The following is a 26,315-nucleotide window of genomic DNA, read 5'->3' as shown; positions in this document are numbered from 1 at the left end:
TGAGAATAGTAGTTTGATAAGCAGTCAACCGGAACAGTGCTGGACAAGTGAGCCTCTCCGACTCCACAAACAGTGAGTGACAGGCCTCTTTCCTCAGCTCGACCTATGGTGTTGTATCAGTAAATAACAATACATCTACCGTATTTTCTTTCTGTTGAACTCTAGGTAAGCTAACTCGCTGTATATGGTGCTTCAGACTGAATATAATTATATTTAAAAAGATGAAAAAGTTCGAGCTTACATTAAGCACAAGTTATATAATTAAAAGGATATTTTTGAAGCATATATATATTGCTATTAATGTAACCCACAACAACACAAATGTTCAAAACCGGCTTTTAGAGATTATAAACTAACAAAAATGAGTTTTATTTTGATTATTTTATTAAGAAAGTTTCTTTGTATTCTTTATCATAAGTTCCTTCTATTAAGCGGCAAAAATATTTATATATACTTACTATATATGTAAATCTATATGATTTATTATTATAATTATTGTATATTTGTTCAATAGTGTGAAATGAGCCAAGTTCAAAATAGATACATATTAAAAGTATCATAAATAAAAATAGATATTCCCTCTTTACTGAGTTGATTTTTCACTCTGATCAGGGCAGATCAAAATACAAAGGTTTGCTAATTATTTTTTTGAATGATCTCAACTGGAGGGTCGTACTGATAAGCAACATAATTTCGCTAGGAACATATGTACACCTACACTACCGCAGATTTGAGAACCTCTGATAAAATTTTGCCTAGAAACACTTGGGACTAGGTAACATATATAAATATATATAGTATTATGTATATAAATAGTACTTAACTGGTAGTTAATCATTAGGCCTACAGATCTGTTTCGAACAGATATAAGTTTCCTTTCATTAGGTGATAATGTCCTATATTATATATATATATATATATATATATTATATATATATATATATATATACATACGTGAAGATTTATCGAATTGTTTGAAAAAGTGCTCAATAGTAAAACTAGAGCTAACTAAAATAAAAATTGAGTAAAAGTTACCAAAATGGTTAAAGCATTTTGGTAACTTTTACTCAATTTGGATTTTATATACATACATGTATATACAATTGTACATGCATGTATATATACCTATATAAATATAAAAGTATATACTTAGATGTATATATATACATAGATGGATATATACAAATATAAGTATATGCATTTATGTACGTATATACATGTACATATACATGTTACATACATCCTAGCGGACAGGAAGCATTAAGCAATTGTGATAATTTCTGTAGCAATCTAGTTTTATTAAGGCTGTAATTGAAGTTGCTATAACAGCTCAGACCTGATGTCCTTAAAAGACTAAAGCTTCTATACAGATTAAACTTATCTGAAAAAACTAATGCCTTTACACAGGTTAAACTTATCTGAAAAAGTTGATCTAAACTATGCAGGAAATGTGAGAATAAATTAGCTTAAAATAGCTTAAACTGGTTTGTATATGTACTATTTGTCAAAGCGACCCAATCAGATGCTAGTTCCTTGACAGTGTAAATAATTTTATGGGAAGATAATTTGCTTTCTCTGTTCATTGGCTAATATCTGCAATCTCTGAACCACCTGTCAGTCATTTATTATGCCTGAATTGCGTCAGACTATCCTGTAGTGAAGGTACGATAGCTTAATGGAAGACCATTACACACCTCCCCTCCTAATAACATAGATAACTCAGAGTCTAAGGTTAAGGTATAATAACTGTCTATTTGTATTGCTATAGACAAACGATGCAGTTAGTTTTATGGATTTAATTGCCCCCATGGAAGAACTAGAGCAACCATTTAACAAATTATGCATTCCTTCATGAGCCGGACTGGGGTCACAAGTTCACTAGAGGACAACCGTAATAAAACAATTTATTTCATGGCTGATAGACTAGGGTTGAGTAAATCTTGAAGTGCAAAGAAAGATAAGTGCAATGAATCACATCCAAACAATTTAAATAACAATACATACTTTATTGTGCACATACAATAGTTTATAAACATAACATTGTACAGTCTTAAAGCTGCCTGAGAGATACAGAGATTCCCGAAGCTAAAATAAAGATAGTTCTAAAAGGAATAAAACTGGCAAGTTTAGTTATGAAAGCATGTCAAAATTGAGCTCTCCATAAGAGTGGCTGTTCAATTGATTGATAAGTAAGAATACGAGTCTGGAGCTCAGTCGAGTTGATGAGGAAGAAGGAGATATCCCCTTTTGAAGCTCTGATAAAGTGAGACTAAATGTTCCCCTAAATAGCCTCAGTCTAAACAATTCTGGCACCCAAGCAGCTAGTAATTATTCTTGCAGCCGTGTTGGCTGTCATGTCACTCTGTATGGAGTCAGCTAGCTTGGGATTCACTTCCACCATGTCCATCACAGACATGAGATCTGAAAAGAACAAGGTAAAGCATCATATCTGACAGAGAGTTGCATTGCAGTCCAGTGATATCCAAATATATACAAAGAAAAAGCACGAAAGGAAACCTTGGCTTATATCACCCTACAAATGAATTTGTTGACAAATGATGTAGAACATAAACTTTGCCAACATAAAATATGCTTCTTGACATCTGAAATAATTTCAGATGGAAAATATTGGAATATTCGGAAACATTCCAGTCTTGCAAGAAAAACAAAAAGGCTAGTAGAAATTAAAACTAAGACAAAAAGAATAAAGAAATAGATAAATTGAGTAAATTTAAAACACACTTAGTATAAATTTAAGTGGAATGTAACGCGTATTTCTATCATTCGCTCTAGCTCCGAACCTATGCAATACTGAGAATTCACTTCTGGTCACATGTCTTCAAGTAACAAGAAAACCTTATCTACTTTGATTTTATTTTTACCCAGTTTTATATAATACATCTGATTAGTACTACATGTAATTACTTGAAATAACTATCGATGTTTTCCGGGGCCAGAACAGATTAATCAAAATGTAATAAATTTTATAAGAAATTCTATTCCAAGATACGAAGAAAATAAAAAGAATATTGGAGTGGAATAACTTTATTGGTTGCGGTTGGACATGAAGAGAAGTGGTAAAATAAATAGAAAATAGATAAAACACATGAGAGAAAACCAAAGTAATAAAAAAAGCAAAAAGAATATAAAGGATATCAGAATGATGACTAAAATTCAACTAGAACAATCTACTACTTTTCTGGGAATCAGTGCTGAAGGGTTCAGGAGCTTGCGTGTCACTGCCTCGCATGTCATTTGCCAACTAACCGGTTTTTATCTATTGGCATCAGATCACTTTCCAAGAACTGCTTAACGGTTGACAAGGAACACTATCACAATCATTAGGTGTGCTCTGTGTGCGATCATGACAATTTTGAAAATAATTGTTTTTATGCAAAACTAAAGTTAGTGAGATAGATTGACCATGAGAATATTTGAAAGTGCGAATAGATTTTGCCTGTCATATTAGCATATAAATACAATCAATCTGACATCTATAGATGATTGATTATAAACACATGGACAGACCCAAAGAAACACATTATACCAGAGGAGTGTTCATCGTGCTTTAAACAGAACTATGAAACAGGGTAGGAAAAGAGAGAACAATGGCTGAAAGACTGATTTACTTGTGGCAGCGATTTCCTCAGCAATAAAGAATCCTTCCCTTAGAGTGAGGCCTCCAACGACAGGCGTTCCAGTACTAAGGGCACACGATGGGTCGAGGGCGTCCACATCGTAACTCAAGTGAATCGGTCTATCCATACTGCAAATACAAAAGGGTTCATGGAATGTCTATCGCAGGGGTCACCAAGCTTTTAAAGACTGAGGGCTACTTCAAGGGAACTGAGTGGTACAAAGGCCTACCTGTTTCATACAAGTACCCTCACAAGCAAAATTACACAGATCACCGTTTAACAATAATAACAGCATTAGTAATACTGTTATGTGTGAGACTTATCACACCAGGGTTAATTATTCCCCACAATTATATAACAATGATGGCAGGAATATTTAAACATACAATCCGCTCCCATTTATCTGCAAACCCATTTATGCGTTCCAACATTTGAAAGCCTAGAAGTGATGCCATGAAAATCATTAAATAAGTCACAACAACTGATCGAGACTGAACAATTTTTTTCCAGTTTTGTGAACCATTTTAAATTTCACGTTAAAAGGCTTTCAATGAACACATGATATATCTTCGCTGTCTATAAATGTCTTTTAGTGGAAAGCCTGTCACTACCTTCTGCTCACCAGCGTACCATGGGTGCGCCATGGGCATTTTTCTCAACAGCGTACTGTAACTTGGTGAATAATTTGACAGTGCCAGCCTGAATGAGCCTTAGATATCAGTAGAGAGTGTTCTGTGTTGGTTTTAAAGTTCATGTTAGAAATGACTGATTCACGTAAATAGTTAGAATCAAAAAGGGAGGCAACTTTCACAGCTTCTGTACATACACCGCCGTACTTCTCTATGTCCACAAGGCAGTGAAAGTTAGACGGATACTGATGGGCTTTGAGGTGGAGGTTATTTCGCAATGGTATGATACCATTGCGCTATGAAGTCTGCCTTCTGCAGTGGTTTTTAGACGAAGCTATGTTTCGACCATTGCTATTTTTGGAACATATATCGCGGGTGTCTCAAGTGCTGCTTGCGGGCGACAAGGGGCCTGTGGTCACGCAGTGGTGGTACATAGTCTATAGAGTGAACCAAGATGGATAATCCCAGCCTTTGGAGCCAGTTATCAACATAAGAAAAACAACTAGACCTGATTGGAAGGGAAGTAAACTTTGCCTGTAAATAATTTAATGTCTTCAAGGACAAAATTACTGGTTTTAGTGCAGATCTACGAGAAGAGTAACTCTATAGACATACTTTGGATTAACATGCTTGATGGCATTAGCTACGCAGGCAGCGATACCATACTTGTCTATCTCATACATGCTGAAATACTTTATTCCCAGCTTTTTGAGTAGTGCCCTGAAACAGAACACAAGTGGCAGCATTAACATATCGGAATATGAAGAGGTGACAACCCCACTGTATTACTTTGGTTTGTCACACAACTTATTAAAATATATTCAAATATAAATAATTTATGGCTTGCTGCAAGGCTAATGGTGCTACTCTATACAGTGCGCCTTTGGGTTATGACGACCCTGTTGTACATTTTTTTGCTCAGCGATGTAGAACACGCTGAGTCTTTTGCCCTGTCCTCACCAAATAATTTCGCCATCCGAAATCAACAAAAAATTCTCTTGAAATTCAAATTTGGCAGTCGGTGTTCTGATTACGACTGAATAAAAAATATGCTTATATGCTATTCGCCAAAATCTCTCCCACAAAGTCTAAGTCAGTTCCAGCATTATTCGTTATAGGTTATAGTCAAAATGAACTCGAAAACAACTAAGTATTAAAATTTGTGCCTATGACAAAGTTGAAGTTTAGTTCAGTAAAATACTTACTAAAAATTAGCTTCAAGTGTGTGTTTGGTAAGCTAAATTCATTTATGTTAAATTAAACGTTTATGTTATACGTCTGTCTCGAAGGTAAGAACTTCCTACGATACGAACTTCACGTAGTACATAGTGTTACATTTTATTGCAGATAATAACCGCTAAATACACAAAAGTTACTGTAGGTAACTATAGTTACTAAAGTTAACATATTATTTTGTCACTAATTTTTAGAATGTACAGTAGGTATAAGATTTTGATGATTTTTACCAGGTGTTTGCATGAAAAATTTACTATGTGTTTCTATACTCCTTTATACGAAATTACCGGATTACGGTGCCAACACTGTAACGAATTAAAATTGTACGGTGAGAGTCCACTGTACAACCTTCAGTGTTGCTAGTACTAATTAGGCAGTCAAACTAGGTGTAGCATTTTACTGAAGAATACTAATGGGAACAGTCAGCACTTGCAGCCATGAATGAGACAAATTTATTGCACTATGCATAAAGCCATTATATCCAAGATAGCTAAAACATATCACAGTTATACCTCGACATACGAGTGTCTCAACAGCAATTTGAGATAAGAAAAAACATTCCGAGCAAAACTGCCTTGAGATCCAAGACACACTTGTGATACGAGCCGGTGTTTGCTTGCGAGAACAGCATCGCTCAGTCTTTCTCATCGGATCAAAAAGGATTTAAAAAGGCTGAAAGAAAACACGAGTCTAAATGCGATACAAAAAGAGTTGGAAAATGATAAAAAATGAAAAGGAAGACAAAATTAGAATTCACTTTAGTGTAAGATTAAAACTTATTTTAAGTTAAATTTAAAGCTTATGTCACGGCAGCGTGACAAAAAAGTGTAGCGAACCTAAAGCTGCCGTGAAGTCTCTCTCACACCCCCACTAGCTGCTACTGTCTGTCTGAAGTGTGAGAACTCCATGCAGTACTGTTCATAACAATATTACATTTTATTGCAGATCATAACCACTATATGGGTATTTGTTACTTTTTATTAGCACTTTGGTATTTGTTTCATTGTAATATCCTGTTTTTAGGATGTATTTTTTCAGAGGATGGGAACTGATTAATTTGTATTTAGTTATTATATATAGAGAAATTTGATTTGAGATATGAGAGAATAAACATATGAATTCATTTTCGCAATGCATTAAGCTCGTACGTGGAGATATGACTGTACTTCACTAGTTCTTCAGCTGCTTTCTCAAGTCTACTAGGAAAAACTTACTGTTCTCCAGCATCTACATCCCTCAGCCCGATGAATGTGATGTCCTTGGCTCTAAGGCTACAAAATCAGGAAACAAACTTTTATGAGAACCCCTTTAGTAAGAGCTATAAAATGAAATACCTACAAATACTTTCACTAGTGACATATATATATACACCTTCACGAATTTAAACTAAAATTTGTGTTAATTCAGGCTACAAGTTGTTTCTTGGGCTTGATTTGATAACTAACAAAGTGCTAGGAGACTGGTGTTTCACGGTGCAGGCATTTTGTACACACACATTGAGCGGTTGTTATTTAGTGTGAGAGAAGAGATAACTCTGCAAATGCCTACACTAAGATGTTAGCTTATTTCGTTTGTTTACAGAGCCTAACAGTAGGTCAACAATTATTATACACTTTCTGGCTGATCTTTGAGAGCAGTTGGAGCAGCAGTGTAACGATGAAATCTACAGCAGATCTAAATTTATTTCAGGCCATGAGCATGGTCTGGTTGACTTGTTATTTGGAAGGCAGTGTCAATACAATGAGAGGATAATTCTACCAGTATGTGTATTTATTGCAATTAGTAGTTAATCCATATTACATTCATAACAAGAGCAGACAATCCAAACATTACTAAGATAAAACAAAGGCAATATGATCAATATTTATTGCATTACCTTGTCTTTCACTTGCTGTTGTTATGCAAAAAGCTCATACTGTTATACACAACGTATCTTTATATTCAAATAATCCGCAAGGCCACAACTATTATCAGACCACCAGAAACCAGAGAATGTCTAGTGTCCTACAAGGATACGCCACTTAAAACCTTGCTGTGACAACTTATGTTCACCCCAGCTCACTTTTCTAGCTTTCCCGCAAATAAAACATAATACGGAAATTTCATATTCAATGGCTAAAAATTATTAAAATCAATCCAGTGTGATGCTGAAACTTAAAACAGCGAAGCCATATGGTCAACCAATCACCGATAGGCAGCACTTACCAGGGCTTTAACCAAGACCACTCCTCGTATGTCTCCTTGACCTGCTGTACATCATCCTCGAGCTCACGCAGGATGAAGGATAAAGGCATACCATGGACATTTCCAGAAGGAGATGTTTTAGGGGTGTTGAGGTCAGCATGAGCATCAATCCAGATGACGCAGGCATTTGGGTGAACCTGGCAGTGGCCATGCACTGTGCCTGCGGCAGCATAAGAAATGGATACTAGTCAGCATTTTTTATGTGACCAATCAGATACTCAATTTCAAATATACAGCGGTGTCTACACTTACATGGTACAAACAAATGATGTCTGTACCATTGTATTCTATCAGACAAACCATGAATTTATGAAAGAATCGAACCTGAAACATCTAAACTGTGAGTTCGACCTGGTAAGAGCAAGAGCTGATAACTCAACGTCTAACACAACATCTTACACAAGACAGCAATTCTTATTAATATCTCAGCTTCCTTGTATATGTATATCGAGAGCATGTATGGTTGAATTAATCTACTGTAATTCTCCTATTTACCTGGTGGGTATATAAACTGAGGCGCAATTTTTATGAGCAAAGAAAGACGCTCAATATATTCAGATAGAATTTAGACAAGTCCAGTTAAAAAGTCATCAATGCCTTAGATAACACAGTTAAACCTCAACATATGAAACTAATATATTCAATGTTTGCATCAAAACTGTCCATGCAGGATTAAATATTCTTATACGAGCATGTCCCACCTTGTTCAACTCATTTCAGCGCACAAAAATGATGATGAAAGCTTCGGGTAACTACATACCAATCGGATTACAGAAAATTATGCAGTCCTAATGTAAAAGTTATATCATGTGCAAGACTAAAATCATAAAGTAATAATCAGAAAAAAGAGGATTATAGTAATACGGAATATAATGACATGTGAAGGGAGCGTTATGTTCAGGGGTAGAGTAAGTGATAGAAATACTCAGCGTAACTTACTTTATCTTACATTAAATACAGTTTAAATTAACTTACACATATCTTGCGATATTTATGTTATTTATTTTGAATCTCTCAACTTTGTTCTACAGACCTGCCATCCTTTGATTCATTGCTGACATTGTATCTGAGACACATATATGCTGAAATTCTATATTGTATGTCGACAAATTTGTGTGTATATTATGTACGTATTTTATCTCTAATTGTAACCTTATTTTAAACTTTAACTTACAAAACAGTTTTGATAAAGTTTGAATGTAGCAAAATACTTTCTATGTCTAAACTGATATTTCCGCAGTTTACATTGTGTCAAGAAATTTGTCTGTAGAAGTGACTGTAAGTCAAGACTATACTCCACTAGCCGAAAGCCCGGCATTGCACGGGTATTAAAAACAGCTTTTAAACAGGGACAGATAATGTAGTTGCCTGCCACTTGCTATTAGACTGGCACATTGCCAATGACTAATTTGATTACGCTATTATCTGTATAGCTAAACTTACTAGTAAGATCCATGAGAATAAGTTTTAGTGGCGTTGTGTAACGCGAAGTGCTATGCGTATTTTAACCGACATAACAAATCATATTACCTACAGAATTCATTGCATCTTGCGTAGCTTAATTAGTAAGATTATCGCCTGGTGATTAGGGGGTTCCGAGATCAAATCCAGCACAAAGTAGATATTTCATTCCTAAATTTTAATAGATATAGCTGGACATACCAAATGACCGACTTTGAGATCTATATACAGTGAAACTCGGTTAATTCGACCTTCACGGGACCGAGAGAAAGTGTTCGAGTTATCAGAGCGTTCAAGTTATGAGAACCCTGTCACAAGTGCATGTATTTATCAGTACATATACAAACTATATATAAATCAAAAGCATTGATTGCTCGTTGCATGTTGAGGGGCCTCTCATGTAATGTTTTAACAATTTTTACCAGAAAGTATAAATATTTTCCTATTACTTGAGATTTGTTTGTTTGTTTTAGGTGATGTGACTGCCAGGACGTTTTCAGAATAAAGTAGGCAAAACTTGATCGCGGTTGAAACGCTCGGTAAAAAAAAACATATTTTTCTTTTGAGCATTTTAACAAAAAACAATTTTGCCGATTTTTCTTTAAGTTTATCTGAAGGTTACTTCGCTTCTCCTTGCTTTCGGAAGGCTATCCCCAAGCGGATGTTTGGCAAAATGTGATTTTTTGCAAACCTTTAGAAAAGTCGTTAACGAAAATACTTTGCTGATAGTGGTAATAATGATGCCTAAGAACTACTAAAAGTTGATGTTTATGTCTATGGCTTGGAATAAAGTGATATTCTAAAGTGATAATAACCATCTTGGTAGCCGTTGGGCAAAAAACTGTTCGAGTTAACGAAGTTAAGGTCGAGTTATCTAAAGCAATTTGTCATTGCGTGGGAACGGACCAAACAAATTTTGCGTGGGAACGGACCAAAACAAAATTTGTTTGATCCGTTCGAGTTAATCATGTGTTCGAGCTGCCCAAGGGCGAGTTATCCGAGTTTCACTGTATATATATATATACAAAAGTCTTTTGTGAATGATTGTTTACTTATAACTTCATTTGGTAGATATTATGATAGGGTTACCAGCATAACATCTACCTGTGTAATGGTTTTAAAGATGAATGCAGAGACTGAAACATCAACTTGATAAAACAGAAAGGTCAAAGGTCAAATCTATCATTCCGAGATTTGAGGCATAACTTGCAAAACAGGATTAATCTAAAGAAGCAATACAAGCAGACATACTTCCATACGTTTGTTAAAACGATGTTATACAATGATTAGGAGTTGTCTTCCCCTTGTGCTTAGCAAACAGTAGAGTATTTTGGATGTAGTCTCAGTGTTAACTGAATGCCAGTGGTATATGGATAAACGATCAAAATACTAAACTTTTAAAACCCATTTTACTACGCTACGGATACACATTATTACAATATGTTTAACAGCAGATTGAGCAGTGTAACATCAGATTAAAGTAATGAGAGATGATACAGATAGACGCAGCAGTACAACATCAGATTAAAGTAATGAGAGATGATACAGATAGACGCAGCAGTACAACATCAGATTAAAGTAATGAGAGATGATACAGATAGACAGAGCAGTGTAACATCATATTAAAGTAATGAGAGATGATACAGATAAACAGAGCAGTGTAACATCAGATTAAAGTAATGAGAGATGCTACAGATAGACCGAGCAGTGTAACATCAGATTAAAGTAATGAGAGATGATACAGATAGACCGAGCAGTGTAACATCAGATTAAAGTAATGAGGGATGATACAGATAAACAGAGCAGTGTAACATCAGATTAAAGTAATGAGAGATGATACAGATAGACCGAGCAGTGTAACATCAGATTAAAGTAATGAGAGATGCTACAGATAGACGGAGCAGTACAATATCAGATTAAAGTAATGAGAGATGATACAGATAGACAGAGCAGTGTAACATCATATTAAAGTAATGAGAGATGATACAGATAAACAGAGCAGTGTAACATCAGATTAAAGTAATGAGAGATGCTACAGATAGACAGAGCAGTGTAACATCAGATTAAAACGACGGAGGTAAAACATTTAGGCGACAGCGGCCACAAGGCGTTGGAGAGACTAGCAAGTCATGACAACAGAACCTTGAGAGATTTTAACTCATTCTCAAGCGTGCTTTGCAGACTCACTAAAACTGTGGCTGACCTAGGGCTATACTGTGATCACCACCCAGAGTGACGCAGACACCGTCTCCTTCCACAACTCCTTTCACCATGTCAGATATCTGAAAACAGCAGCAATACTGACAGCGAGTGTATAAAGAAAAGTGTGGTTGGTCGGATTCATTCTGTTTGCTCATCCATATATATACACAATCTAACGTGTCTAACAACCATAGAGCCAACATCGTTGAAGAGATCAAATTGAGTTGGTGAATATGAATATGAATTGATTTGATGTTTGTTTTACTTTCATTGACAATAGTAAGTAAACAAAAGAAAAAGGCTGGAAGAGTGATAAAGCCCATAATACGCACTAGCATAGCTAGTCGCGGCGTCGGACTTATCGTCATAGCGTAATCAAGATCAATTTTTATGAGTAATTAGGTTTTATTCACTTGTTAAAAGATGTAATTTAAGTTTTTTCTTGAAACTGGCCACCTTCTCTATGTTTTTTATAGTATTAGGGAGTTGGTTCCAAAAATGGCCTGTTGGTTATCCATCCTGCGATGGCCTGCACGGGAAGTAGATTGTGGGAGATTTAGACAGAAATCTTGTTTCTGTAAAATCTACTTGCAACTAATACCATACATTGAAAAATCAGGCCAGGTTGCAATGATTACAGGCTGATATGATGACATGAAATAATAAATATAGCCGCAGAACATCGCATTTGCTGGGACGATAGACAATCTTTGCCATAATAAGAGCCGTGTCCATCTGTATGGAGCCACGCTAAGAGCATTAGGAAAAACATTGCAGCACAGGGGAATCAAACCCGAATATTTAGTTTCTCAGTCAAATATGCTGCCATCTGCACCACCTGACCACGTTTCACAATTAAGAATAATTGTGCACATAGTTATTACCTAAGATGATCTCTCACAGCACAGGGGTCTGCCAGTACTAGTTATAACTATAGTTGGCCATCCAAAAGTCTCTATCCATATATAGGCTCTGGTTCAGTTATGTTACCTTGTGCATAGCGTTGCCAATAGTGCGAGGATTTTTAATTCCAGCGCCTATGTTGTCATTGTGTACCGTCTCGAACTCCATGTCTCCATAGTCTTTAACATGAAAACCGAGCTGTGTCAAATGGTTGGTCAGTCCATGCTTTCTGATTAAGCCGGGTCCACCCTCCACTCCTCCTTTAGGCTGCAGTATACACACAACTAAACTCGCTTCAAAACAGGCCAATTATTATTTAACAGTAATTTAAAAGGTATTCCCTGTTAAAGAAGAAACTTCATACTAATTTATTGTGTTTCTATGGGATAGAGACGAAACGTAAAGCAAAACAGACCTCAGACACTTACGAGTACAGCGACGTATAGAGTTGCAGCGTATAAATACACTGATACCAAGAGTAGAACAATTTATAGCGGTAAGTTTAAATAGCTGAGGGGCTGGTTAAGGTTACATGTAAAGGTTAAAGGTTAAATGCAGATGGGACCAGCTAGTTCTGAAGATCATCCATGTAGTTTATTCCGGCGGTGTCCATTAGGTAGAAACCCTTCACAAACCATCTGGTCTCACAAAAGGCTTTGGTAGAAAGTTTAGTCAGCACTTTATAAACTGAACCATAAGAGTTGAATGAGTAATAACTGACATTGAGACAAAGGTGAAGGCAGTAGAGAGGTTCCCCCTTTATACACTCTTAGCCTGATTAGTGTATGCTATCATTAGTAAGAAGAGGACAATTCGATTATACTAGCAAAGAATGATGAAAAACTTTTATGCAGTTCTTTAGAACAAATATTATGGCTAGAGATGTGGAGAAGTGTGAACTTTGATATGGCTAGAGATGTGGACAAGTGTGGTGGACTTTGATATGGCTATAGATGTAGAGAAGTGTGGACTTTGATATGGCTGGAGATGTGGAGAAGTGTGGTAGACTTTGATATGGCTGGAGATGTGGAGATGTGTGGTAGACTTTGATATGGCTAGAGATGTGGAGAAGTGTGGTAGACTTTGATATGGCTAGAGATGTGGAGAAGTGTGGTAGACTTTGATATGGCTAGAGATGTGGAGAAGTGTGGTAGACTTTGATATGGCTGGAGATGTGGAGAAGTGTGGTAGACTTTGATATGGCTAGAGATGTAGAGAAGTGTGGTAGACTTTGATATGGCTAGAGATGTGGAGAAGTGTGGTAGACTTTGATATGGCTAGAGATGTAGAGAAGTGTGGTAGACTTTGATATGGCTAGAGATGTGGAGAAGTGTGGTAGACTTTGATATGGCTGGAGATGTGGAGAAGTGTGGTAGACTTTGATATGGCTGGAGATGTGGAGAAGTGTGGTAGACTTTGATATGGCTGGAGATGTGGAGAAGTGTGGTAGACTTTGATATGGCTAGAGATGTGGAGATGCTAGAAATGTGGAGATGCTAGAGATGTGGAGATGCTAGAGATGTGGAGAAGTGTGGTGGACTTTGAACGCATTAAAACAAAGATTCGTGAACAAAATCATGATATAATCAAAAGCAAAGTAAACAAAACCTGGCAAAGTGGCTCCGAAAAGTTAATCGAAAGAAATATTGCTCGCTGGAATGTTATTTTGAGCAAATTTATCGTTTATTTGTGTCGTGAAATGACTGGTTGTTTGCATACAGAACTAGCCTCTAGCAATTGCGTAAACAAGCTTAGAATCCTAGGCCTCTTTTAAAACATTTGATGTGTAGGATTAGTGTATCCCTACTGATACTATAACCTGCCATCGCAAGCCTTAAAGGTTGACTTGCAACAAAATTCATATTACAGTTATTTGATATCAAAAGATTCACCATGTCTTACTCCGTTGTGTTGTAGGTGCAAAATATGTGGAAATGTGATTACAAGCTCTTGAAAGCTAAAAAACGAACAGTTAATCGCAGCCACACAAGACTGCTGTAGTTTGGATTTTCTTTCCAAAACGGCTCAAATGTGACATGGTTGTGGTAGATGGTTTCTGTTTACACTTTCTGCAACCTTATTCGTCGAAATATTTTCACAAATATACTTCACGCATTCAATAATACCATGTCTATTGTTCTTACTCGTCTGTTTTATCGTCATTGTAATGCTGTCACTTTTAGCAGCGATATCTTATAGCTTACCCTAAAAACTCGTTTAATTTTTTAACCTTAGCTCGAAGGAGTACATACCATTGTCTGATAATCATGACGAGCCTGTAGGTCACCTGTGATAATCGAGAAGTGCTGCAGAAATTATTTGCGAAGTATTGGGTCACATGATCAGATTACGACTTGCCGATTAGACTAAGCCGAAGCAAAACTGTAAAGTAGCGAGCATCTATATTTGATACGGGGTCTTCGGTAAAACCCGAAGTGTTTATCATAAATTAGTGCTACAAGTTTTATATTGAGTTTTTTATTGGCCTTTCAATTCATGTGAGAACATGACAAGACAATAACCAAACTGTAATGACAACATAAGAGAAATAAACAGATTCCAATCTACGGCGGCTTTTCGTTTTTGAGCTTTTATGAGCTTGTAATCATATTTCCACATATTTGGCACCTACAACACAACAAAGTAAGACATGGTGAATCTTTTGATACCAAATAACTGTAATGTGAATTTTGTTGCAAGCCAACCTTTAAAGGTAGACTTGCAACTAACTTCACATTACAGTTACTTGGTATCAAAAGATTCACCATGTCTTACTCTGCTGTGTTGTGGGTGCAAAATATGTGAAAATGTGATTACACGCTCTTACAAGCTAAAAAACGAACAGTTAATAGCAGCTATCATGAAAACGCCGTAGGTTGGAATCCTTTCTCCAAAACGGCTCTGTTTACACTTACATGCAACCTTATTCGTCGAAATGTTTTCACAAATATACTTCACGCATTCAATAAAGCCATGTCTACTGTCCTTACGTGTCTATTTCAACATCATTGTAATGCTGTCACTTTGAACACTGATATCTTAAAACCAACCGTAAAAAATTATTAATTTTTTAACCTTAGCTCGAAGGAGTGCATATCAACCTCTGATAAATATGACAAGCCTGTTGGTCACCTGTGATAGTCGAAAATGCTGAAGAAATTATTCGCACTATTTGGCAAGAAGTATCGGTCACATGATCAGATTACAGCTAGATGATTAGACCAAACTGAAGCGAAACTGTAAGGTAGCGAGCATTTATATTTGATAAGAGCTTTCCGGTAGAACCCGACGTGTTTGTCATAAACTAGTGCTACGAAATGTTTTATATCGAGCCTTTTATTGGCCTTTAATTTCATGTGATAACATCACGTGTCAAAACAATAACAACGTCGAGTTGAGTACGTCGTCGAAATAAAGGGATTTCAAACTACAAACTTTTCGTAATGGCTGCAATTAACTGTTTGTTTTTGAGCTTTTAAAAGCTTGCAATCCCATTTCCACATATTTTGGACCTACAACACAGCAGAGTATGACATGGTGAATTTTTTGATACGAAATAATTGTAATGTGAATTTTATTGCAAGTCAACCTTTAAAGCTCAAAGCAAGAGGCCAGGTTGAAGCTAAGGAAAATAGGGGGAGACAACCAGTGATTAATTGACTCAGGATTCTTGGAGTAGATAGCTGTGTTGGTGAATGAATAACAACGACCAATCAACTGCATGGGAAGAACCAGCCATTTATTTACTCAGTTTCCATAGTAACTGGGGTTGCAGAAAGTGATTGACAATGTGATCAAAATGAATAAGTGATGTCATATAAATAAAATTAGTTACAGAACAAACCTAACGCTTCCGTTTACTTATCTGAGCGCTGACAGGGTGCAAACTCACCTGCCCTTTGTTGAAGGGAAGACCAATAACTCCAACAGCGCTCTTGTGAGACAGTTGGAGAGGTGGAGCTCCTTCAGCACACTCACTCAATGATATTTGTCTCAGTTGTTGGCCCAGTGGGCGTGTGAAGAATGCTCGGCGAAACATGTTTGCTGTGAACACCTGGTACCACAAAAATAAAGCTTGTGTATGTCATAATCCACGTAAAAACACTGTGGACCTAGATGATCCCATAGGAACACACATTGAAAATACAAAACAGGAAACACAAATGCGCTCAACATTTTCATAAAACTACATAGAAAGTAGGATGGACCAAAAAGCTATATTGAATAGTATTCTGCCTTACACAGCGATTGCTTCATCACATTCTGTGATTACTAAGGCTAATAGAATGTAATCATTGAATGAAAGGTCCTGATTAAAATGGATGTCAAGAATTTCATAAATAGATAAAGGAATGAACAACTCCAAGTAAAGCCTTACACATATGTCAAGCTACTGAGACAATGTTGGGAACACAGGCTTATCAATCAACTTGTAAACAATGATGCAAGCATAATGACCATCCTTTGACCCTAACTGTTGGCTATTAATAGAAACACTGTTGACATGTTTCCTTTACATCCGCATTATTGTATATCGCATTATTGTATATCGTGACTCTGGGTATAAACAACACTTGCAATAGGACCATCAAAGTTGACTGTTCCTCACAAATATAACCTAAAGACTTTTGCTAAAGCATGTGTAAATGAAAGTCGAAGCCTCGCAATGGCACAATGATAAGCCATTGAAACATCATTGTTGTCAGCAAGTTATAAGTAGAACTACGAGGCTTTGGTTTAACGCCCGTGTTAAAAGTTAACTTACAAATAAGCCAGGAGCTAATATCTAGAATTGGCAATGACAAAGATTCGTTGGGTATTAGGATTTTAATCAACTTGATTAGAAAACTTCAATTAGCTTAAAGTGAGTACTGGAAACAACAACCTGAAACCTAAATCAATACCTCAATCATTACCAGCTGCGAAATATGCTTTATTGCCTGTACAATCATGACTGCATTATTGCCTGTACAATCATGACTGCTTTATTGCCTGTACAATCATGACTGCTTTATTGCCTGTACAATCATGACCGTTGCATTGGTTAAAAAATACATGATGTACCGCAAATAGGTTTTTCTTTTTATATGGAAAATTTCGCAAGGAAACTCTGAATAGCCTAAATAGATGCCAAGTACAAACAAGTAGACATGCTATAGTACAAACTAAGTGTTGCCCAGCTGTCTAGCAACAGCTATCTTATCGGTAAGCAAATATTTGTTTCCCATCACAAATTTAATAGAGCACTGGAAAATGTTTTATCTGCCTGGGATCAAACTGGCTAGTCCAATCAGCAAGGCTGAAACAATTATGTACTTATATCTTGTTGATAGATTCTTTATCAACCATAGCTAGACAGTGCTTAGCATGTTGATTGGCCTTACTAGCAAGGACATGAAATGCCTACTGCTGAACATGTACCATAATATGGTAGACCTTGAAGGTCTGGCTGCACAAACCAATCAAATTCCTCCTAAGCATTGTTGATGCTTCGTTTCAGAATGAACATGTTGGTCAATGACAGTAGAGATGACACAGACATATCTGTGTTTGGCTCAAATAGTTGATTCTATCTCGACTTCACTTTATTCACTTACAATGCAAGCCAGTTTCAAATAAGATAGGCTTTGAAATGACAATGAAAACTGGGTTTAACAAAAAACACTATTTATAGGTGGACAAAGATACTTTCATTTTCAAGATATTTGGTAATAAAATCTGTTAGTATTAACCATGTCCTTGGGAAATGACCTGTCTTTTATCGGTTCCATAGGGAAACAATATCAGCACCGTTTTCGGTAAGTTTATAAAGGCATGGTCTAGTAGCAATAAAAAGATAAGAATGTTCGTAAGTTTTAAATATTGTCGGCAAAATATCTATCAATGATTCACGATAAAAAATGATTATCTGAGGAGCATTGCTTTATGCTACAAGCTAAAGAAATACGAAGACACATTTCCTTCGAAAAAATGAAAGATCGAAAAAGCAGTCAGCATGCAACTCAGCATTTAAAATAAAAAATGAAAAAGGAAAACTTTATTTGGTCCTGCGGTGGTCATTGATCTTTTAACTGATCAATATGATAGTAATTCAGATGACGGTGGCGTTGTAAACTCCAAAGAACTTTAAATATACAGAGAAACAGAGAAAAGTGCTGCTTATTGTAGCTTGGACAATGATAACGCTATATCCACTAGTGCTGTTGTGAATACTAGAGGAGTATCTCATAATAGCAACTCCAATACAAACAATACTCATCCTACTAGCTCTAATACGTCGGTTACTATCACTGAAGGATCAGAAAATGGAGCACAAAAATGAAAGTTCTGTGACCACAGTCCAAACTGTATTTATGGGGAAATGCTACAGAGGAGCGACTAGGATCATTTATTTGGCTGTCTAAATAAGGGCTTGTGTAGAGTTCCAAACAATGCAAGTTGCTTTGATAGCAAGTATCCCAACCAAAACCAACCATTATTTCGAGAGAGTATGAAAGAAGGCATTTTCAACCTCATGGTCACATTTTTCATTTCTTATAGTGCTGATGAGCCTTCACACTCGAGCAGAGGTTATGAGCCTCAATATAAGTTTAAGAAAGTGGTGGAACATTTGACAGCTAGGTGGCAATAAGGTTATGATCTCTCCAAATCAATCTCAATAGATGAAGCAATCGATGAGACTCAAAGGCCATCACTGTCTAGTCAGCTACATCCACATAAAATACATCACCAGTGAGACCTGAAAGAGTACAATGTTGCAGACTCAAGGACTGGATATGTGCACAACACAGTTGATCATACGTAAGACCTTCAAGTATCTAGCGAAGAGCAGCAATTTGATGCCTGTAACAAACTTCTAGAAAAGCAGTAGAAAAAATCACCACTTAGTAGTTAATAATTACTAAGGGGCAGAAATACTAGGCGATATGTAGTGCGATATTGTACTGTGTGCTACCAATCTGCGCTGAGCGAGTTAACGCTGAGCGGTAATGCTAGACTTGCTGTATTAAGACTATCACACGCGAGGTACACTTTGATTGGTTGTTTTTCCCAGAATGCACTGCTCGGGCTGCTAAATTTCTCGTGTCAATGTTTACTAACTTACAACAACAAAATTTTGCAACTTTGTAATGGTGGAAAATCCTCCAAATTAATGCTGGACTGTTTATAGATTTTATAAGAACATATTCAGTCCTCTACCACACAACACACAGGAATCACAAGAATACCCAGTTAAAAAGCAACAATGTGGCCATCTTGCATTGATCTAGAAAGGTTAGGGGTTTGAGCTTAGTATCGGTTTTTCTCATGTCTTCTTCTAGTGTGCGATTCGTGAAAGTCCTAACAGGTGATAGACCTAACAAAAGCAGAAGTTGTTGAGGTCATAGTCTAGAAGTTGCCATATATATATATATATATACATATAATTATATATATATATGTATATATATATATATATATATCGATATCTATCAACATATCGATTCATGTCAATGTTAATGCTATATCAACATGGCCATGTAATGCTAAGCTTATATCGATATAAGGCATATTTATGGCTAATTTGTTTTTACTGCTAATAAACCACTATTTACAATGAAACAATAAATATTGATAAGTTTATGAGCGATTTATTGCTTGTTGTGTCAAGACTAATTAAATGGACAGCCACAAGTGCTATTGCCACTACACATTAATCGTGGCGCAAGAAAGTCGTAGGACGACAAAGTGTTTCATTGAGGTTGAAGTCTGCAATGGAAATAGGGTTTTATACTGCAATGCTTGAAACCGGCTATGACTGTCCCTCGCAAAGGTTTTTCACAATAGTAGAAAGTTGTAGTTAGATTTTCAGTTTGTTGTAGTCATTTGTGTTAAAGAATAGAGAAAGCATAATATTATTATGCTTTATTAGTTATCTTGAGGTGTTGACTGATGTTCTAAAAAAAGAATCAAGGAGATTGACCCACTAGAAGCTGAGATATAGCCAGCCAAACACAGGTCTACCTAATAAAGAATCGGAGGAAAACCCTTCGAAAATCCCGAAAACTGTGACGTATAAAATCGACTTAATGTTCAAGTGCCAGAGTTGTGCACCCTTACCGCCATTACGTACAATGATTGTTTTGGTTACGAGATGTGAAACGCTTCTCGCGATAGTAAATAATTTACAGACTAGCTCTGGTTTCTCAGGAAAATCAAGCAAACATTGTGTGGTAAAGGTATTTGCCCACAACCCCTCGCCGTGATTTTTCAAAACAGAAGGGCAGATTTTGACTATTGTGCTTCAAATTTTAACTCGATCTCCACGGATATGCTCCGAAGATCCTCTGTTCAACGAACGGCGCGTGTATAGTCTATATGTGACATCCGCGATTGCAGTTCGTTTAGAATAAGAAATGAGAATGTGAATTTTTGTTCATTCATCATTTTTCTATTGTGTATTTACTGCAGCATTTAGTTGATTTTCATGAATATCGTCACTATTAACAGACTGTAAGTTCACTACAGCCATAATCTTGAAAAGAATAACTTGACTGTGCTGCTCTTGCTGTAAGAAAAGAAAACGATAACTTTTGATTTGATTTTTCTATTGATCTATTATCTTAACTATGATTATTTTTTATGATTAATATAATAATCATAACGCATATTATACAAAATAATAATATAACTGCGGATAGAATAAATGATGTAACTAATATAATTTGTAGAAAGTGATAGCAGAATGTTGCAAAATAATAGATGCGTGTAATTATTTTATTCTAAAACTAATCTACACGTCAAAGGGACTGGTTCGGAATTCTCAGAGCAATGATTGTTAGGCCCAATTTGATTGTTCTATACTTCCAGGGATTAAACCAATTAAAACGTCGTGATTGTTATAGGAGAGCGCATTAGTTGGCTTAATAGACCAATGGCACACAAGTCGATTTCATACGTCATATATTGATGATTACCAAAACACTTATGTTTTTTGGTAGACCTGTGTTTGGCTGGCTATATCTCAGCTTCGGGTTGGTCAATCTCCTTGATTCTTTTTTTAGAACATCAGTCAACACCTCAAGATAAATAATAAAGCATAAAAATATTATGCTTTCTCTATTCTTTAAGCTGTAGTTTATTTTGGTGTTTTTAGTTTGAAGTAGATTGTTTCCAGTTACCACGTAGTTGTCTTCACACTAGATCACTTAATGTGGATGTGGTGTGCCTCATATGATTTAATTTGTTTTGTTTGTTTTCAATTTTTCGAGTAATTGAGTTTAATGTTATTTACATGTAGTTGTTTTCCAACTTTTGGTTTTATTACAATAAACTCTTCATTTATGCAACTACAACACCTAACATTATTCATTAGGAATGCAAATATTGTATCGAATATCGGTATCATCGATATTTATTGCATATCGTGTCAATATGCAGAAAACTCATATCGCACAGCTATACAGCTTGGTTGAGCATTGTGTATGAAATTGGGTTGAGCAATGTGTGCAGTAACAGTTTTGGGCATTGTGTACAACACAGAATTGAGCATTGTGTAAGGCAGTGTGGTAATTGGACGCAAAATGAAGACTAAATGTGAAGAGTCAGCCTTTTAACAAACTCTGCATGAAGGACACTGGAGAGTTCACAGACGAGTATAATCTTTCCTTTTAATATAAATAAAATTTATTAGGGAGCTTGTAATTTAAATTGTAAATTTAATTCTTAATTAATATTCTTAATGGTTGATGATACATAGGTGCATTTTAGGTTTTGTTCTAAAACATACTCTGATGCTTAGTTAGATGCTCGTGACAAACTGGTTAGGAAAACTGTCAAGCAATCGTTATGCTCACCACTAGTGTCAGTGGCAGTGTCATGCATGCTAATTTGACAATGAATTCACACAAGAGTTCTCCAATGTGCTTTCAGCGTCATTGTTTCATGAAGTATTGGACTGAGACATACATCCTACATAGGGTAGAGGGACTACATATCAAATTGCGTAACACAATTCTGCCAGCAGACAAATGATTTTACTTCCCTCAATAGTCGGATTTGAACAGCAAAATGAATGCTGGGTACAGCTTTTCAAGAACCTGCTTGTTAAGAACAAAGCACTATATACTTCAATATTTATAGAAAGGACAAAAGCTTCGCTATCATGTTAGTTGAACCTAAGGAACTAGATGAAGACCAGTAAATGTGAGATGACTGAAAACAACATCTCATTCCGATACGGATATGCTTATACATATCAAACATTTTTAGATCAATGGCATAGACTCATCTATGACACTCACTTAGTAACATGCTACAGTATTTTAAACTTTATTATTCTCACTTAGTTACATTCTTCAGTAGATTAAACCAGAAACGAGACACCTTAATTAAGAGCTGACTTTACGATTAACATTATGCAGTATCTTGATGTTTTTTATTCAGTCATTTTTTTATCCGAAGATTAAATAGCTAGTCAGTCAGTGTGTCTGTATACACAGTCGATTAATTTTTTTACATCTGATGTCTACTTTGAATTCTATCCATAATAACCATAATTCAATAATAATACAACAATAACCTTCTAAAATAAATTATTATATCAAAGTATTTATTAAATAAGGTTATTATTATTATTTTAGTATTATAATAATAATTTTATTATTATTACAATAATTGCTTCTGTTGCAATTCTATTAAGATTCTGGCACTCTGCTATAAACCCAAAACGGTTTTAGAGTTAAATTGCCAAAATATTTTGCTCCAAATATCCAATATATTTGCTAATTTGCTATTAAATAATTTTACCAAAAATTGCTTAAAGCACATAAATTACATAATTTTTTTATTGTATATTTCAATACACCAGAGTCTTGGCTTTCGAATGAGCTATTCTTTACCATGGTGAGACAGACATTGGTTGGTGTTTATAGGATTTCCCCAGAGCTCTACCGCAGAAAAGTTTACTGGCATAGGCTCGCAAATTATGACGTCACAATTTTCATATGCAGTGTTGTGTGCTCTTATTGCCTATTTTATTGCTTACTGCTTATATTTATCAACAACAATAATGCCGCTAGTGTCAGGCGAAGATAGGACAACTCCAGAGAACCAATGAAGATGACAAAGGAATCAGCGTCATTAGTTCTCCATGTACAGATTATTTCTATGATAAATAACTCAGATTCCAAGCACGATACTATGTTTTCCCGATGCTATTATGCACTAGCCCTCTCATTTCATTGTGATGTTGAGGGTCGCGACTGAGACTAATTAGTTTCAAGCATTGCGTGATCTCCGAAAGTGCGATTGACAAATAGTCCTAGGGCAACGCAACCGCAGGTCATAATTTAATTGATGTGATTTCATTACCTTTATCAACGACAGTACATTTATTGAAGCATAATTAATTAACCCAGAACATGTGTTTGTATTGGTCGGGGGCGTTAGCACGATCCCAGGCATTGTTGATTATCTAGAATCCTAGTTTATTATTAGCGCTCTCTGGGTTTAACAGCACCGATTGTTACAGAAAAGCGCAGCCTCAATGGCAGCGAAAGGGATCGACTACCTAAGGCTAAATAATAATTGTGACATCACATTTTGAAAACCTGAACCAAGTGTTTATTTTTGCAGGACATACTTTTGACGCCTTGTGTTTCATAGTTCTACTATTATTTGTGTATTGAATATAGGCTCATTTGAAAGCCAAGACTCTGATGTATTGAAATATATAATAAAAAAATTATGTAATTTATGTGCTTTAAACAATTTGCAAAAATATAGAAGATGTCATTATGAGAATGACTGGAAAAAAGGAAACAGATCCAAATTAAGTTGCGACTTAACTGACCAGGTTAACAAGTCTATATTGCTGAGCATTTTGGAGTTTTTAACTCCTACCTTACAGATATTTTAACAGCTTTATTGAGATTTTTATTCAAGCATATGAAAACCAAAGTTTCTAGAACTTTTAGACCTAAAATAAAGCATCTACAGTAAAGAGTAAAAAGCATCCAATTTAAAGGATAAGCAGTTAACTAAAAGATTTTTAGTTGCACATTTACTGAACTGTGATTGATATTTCAATTTAATGACTTTCCTGTCTAATGGAGGTCAGATAAGTTTATAAAAGCAGGAAAATTCATTACAAGCAGAAAACAATGACAAAGAATAGATCTTTTTAGAGTCATATAAATATACTTTGTACAAAAATCTCAGAGTCAGTAATCATCTGTAAAATAATCCTTGTAACAAACATACCGTAAAACCTCTAATAGATTGCCAGCCTCTATTTGAACGCCGCCTCCGATTGACCGCCGCTATAGAGGGAAGGTTAAAAAATACAGCGCCATGGTACTCAATTTGAGGTTTTAGGGTATGTGTAGATTTGCTTTATTATTTATAGTTAGAATTTGTACTTCAAATAAATGACTAAGTTGAAGATATCTCAAGCTTTATTAAGCCGAGGCAGTTTAGAAGACCTAGAATTGAGCAGAAGAAGCTTGATGTTAGAGTACATGCTTCTTGATAGAAGTATGGCATTCCTTCTACTGAACAATTAGCGATGAACACTGTCGGAACTAGGAGAACTAAATTCTAGTCATAACTAGATTCTGACTAATGAAAAAAGACTACCGAACAATGCACGGTACAAATTACTCTGATTGAACAAGTCAATCATAAACATCTACTTGAATGATTGCAAGAGAATACAGCTTTGCACTTGACAACTCTTCTACAATATCAAAATTTGTATAGAATTCCAGTATCCCCACTCTCTGCCAAGTCACACAAGTATTAAGCGACAACTGTTCATAAATAGAACCGCTGTGCTTTCATGCTTCCAAGAAAACATGCATTGGAGTAGTTACTTCTTTAAAAATAATTTTGCATAAGATGCGTTCTAGTAAAAATGGTCGGAGATGAGTGAATTTCATGACTCAAGGTTGATTGTCACACATACAGTGAACTGGATGTAACTTCATTGGGCCAAACCAAAAAATTACCAAACAGTTGTTATAGTAATTATTAACACTGCTAGCAGCATTTTTGGGTTACTTGTACGTAAAAGCTAAACCATAAGTCGTTCTTCAGTTTTGGTTTAAAATTGAATTATCTTTTTTATTGTAGCAGATGAACGATCATCGGGACAGAAAGTAAAAAATGATATTGAATGCAAACTAGATTGCACTCAAAGCATTTAAAATTGTTGAAGTCAAGCATAAAATGTCCATTAGTTACGGCATTTGATCTGCATGTTAAAATGGGTAGGCTAACTAAACAAATAATATTCGCCGAGTAGACAATATTGGAAATTTTTTGATACACGACTCACCACTCATGTGACATCGTCACACTGAATCTAAATACAAAACAGATAATAACAATGTTGCAACTAGCTGCAGAAAAATAATACAATAAAACTTAAAGATACAAATCAACTTAAAAGGACAGCAAACGACAAGTACTAACATATAAATAATCATTATTAATAGATGACGAAACCCCAAACACTAGCCAGCCAATAAATTCCCGTGATTCAATGAAAGTTGCACGCATGCAAATTAGGCAGGACTATAGAACAAAAAGTATCAATTTTACCGATAATAGTTTTTTGCTCGTTATATTATTTTCACCTACAACTGAAAACGTAATGTTTATGTATGCGCACGTGCAGTCGTTGAAGAAGCTAACTCCTTTTTAGCCAGACAACGAAAGTACGCGTGCGTAGTTATGACGATCGATAAAAATCATCTACCAATCAAAAGTCCGTATTAAACACGCCCCCCATGTTAGTCATCCTGTTTACACTTTTGCGTGATGTATTAATTCGATACGAAACAAGTAAAGCGAGCAAAATGCGTTGACAATTTCAAATTGTTTTGTGAAAATAGGACAACCCGTTGTATACGCTGATCACTACACAATCGGCGATAAATATCTGTTTTGTCAGTTGAAGCTAACTAGCCGTGGTAGCCCAATTTCCAGCTCGAGCTCTCAGAATATAGTCAATATACCA

General features: G+C 35.8%; 1 protein-coding gene across 4 annotated transcripts; it reads right to left on the bottom strand.

Annotated features, from left to right (window-relative positions):
• Positions 1 to 1,879: 1,879 nt before the first annotated feature.
• On the bottom strand, positions 1,880 to 26,034 carry LOC137401160 (arginase, hepatic-like). 4 transcript variants are annotated; one of them, XM_068087539.1, is made up of 9 exons: positions 25,898 to 26,034; positions 16,206 to 16,367; positions 12,401 to 12,580; positions 11,412 to 11,490; positions 7,709 to 7,907; positions 6,718 to 6,774; positions 4,883 to 4,987; positions 3,630 to 3,766; positions 1,880 to 2,421 (listed from the first exon to the last, which is right to left on the bottom strand). In XM_068087539.1, the coding sequence occupies exons 2-9, from the start codon at positions 16,350 to 16,352 to the stop codon at positions 2,297 to 2,299; spliced, it is 1,029 nt and encodes a 342-aa protein (XP_067943640.1). In that variant the 5' UTR covers positions 16,353 to 16,367; positions 25,898 to 26,034; the 3' UTR covers positions 1,880 to 2,296. The 4 variants fall into 4 exon arrangements, with proteins under 4 accessions (XP_067943640.1, XP_067943642.1, XP_067943643.1 ...); XM_068087541.1 differs by having other exon boundaries at positions 25,968 to 25,997; XM_068087542.1 differs by having other exon boundaries at positions 25,937 to 25,992.
• Between the last annotated feature and the right edge of the window lie 281 nt (positions 26,035 to 26,315).

Source organism: Watersipora subatra, chromosome 7 (assembly GCF_963576615.1).
Source record: "Watersipora subatra chromosome 7, tzWatSuba1.1, whole genome shotgun sequence".
In the NCBI taxonomy this organism is placed as follows: Eukaryota; Metazoa; Bryozoa; class Gymnolaemata; order Cheilostomatida; family Watersiporidae; genus Watersipora; species Watersipora subatra.
Note: the sequence above shows the minus strand (reverse complement) of the source record. Positions and strands in the feature narration are given on the sequence as shown.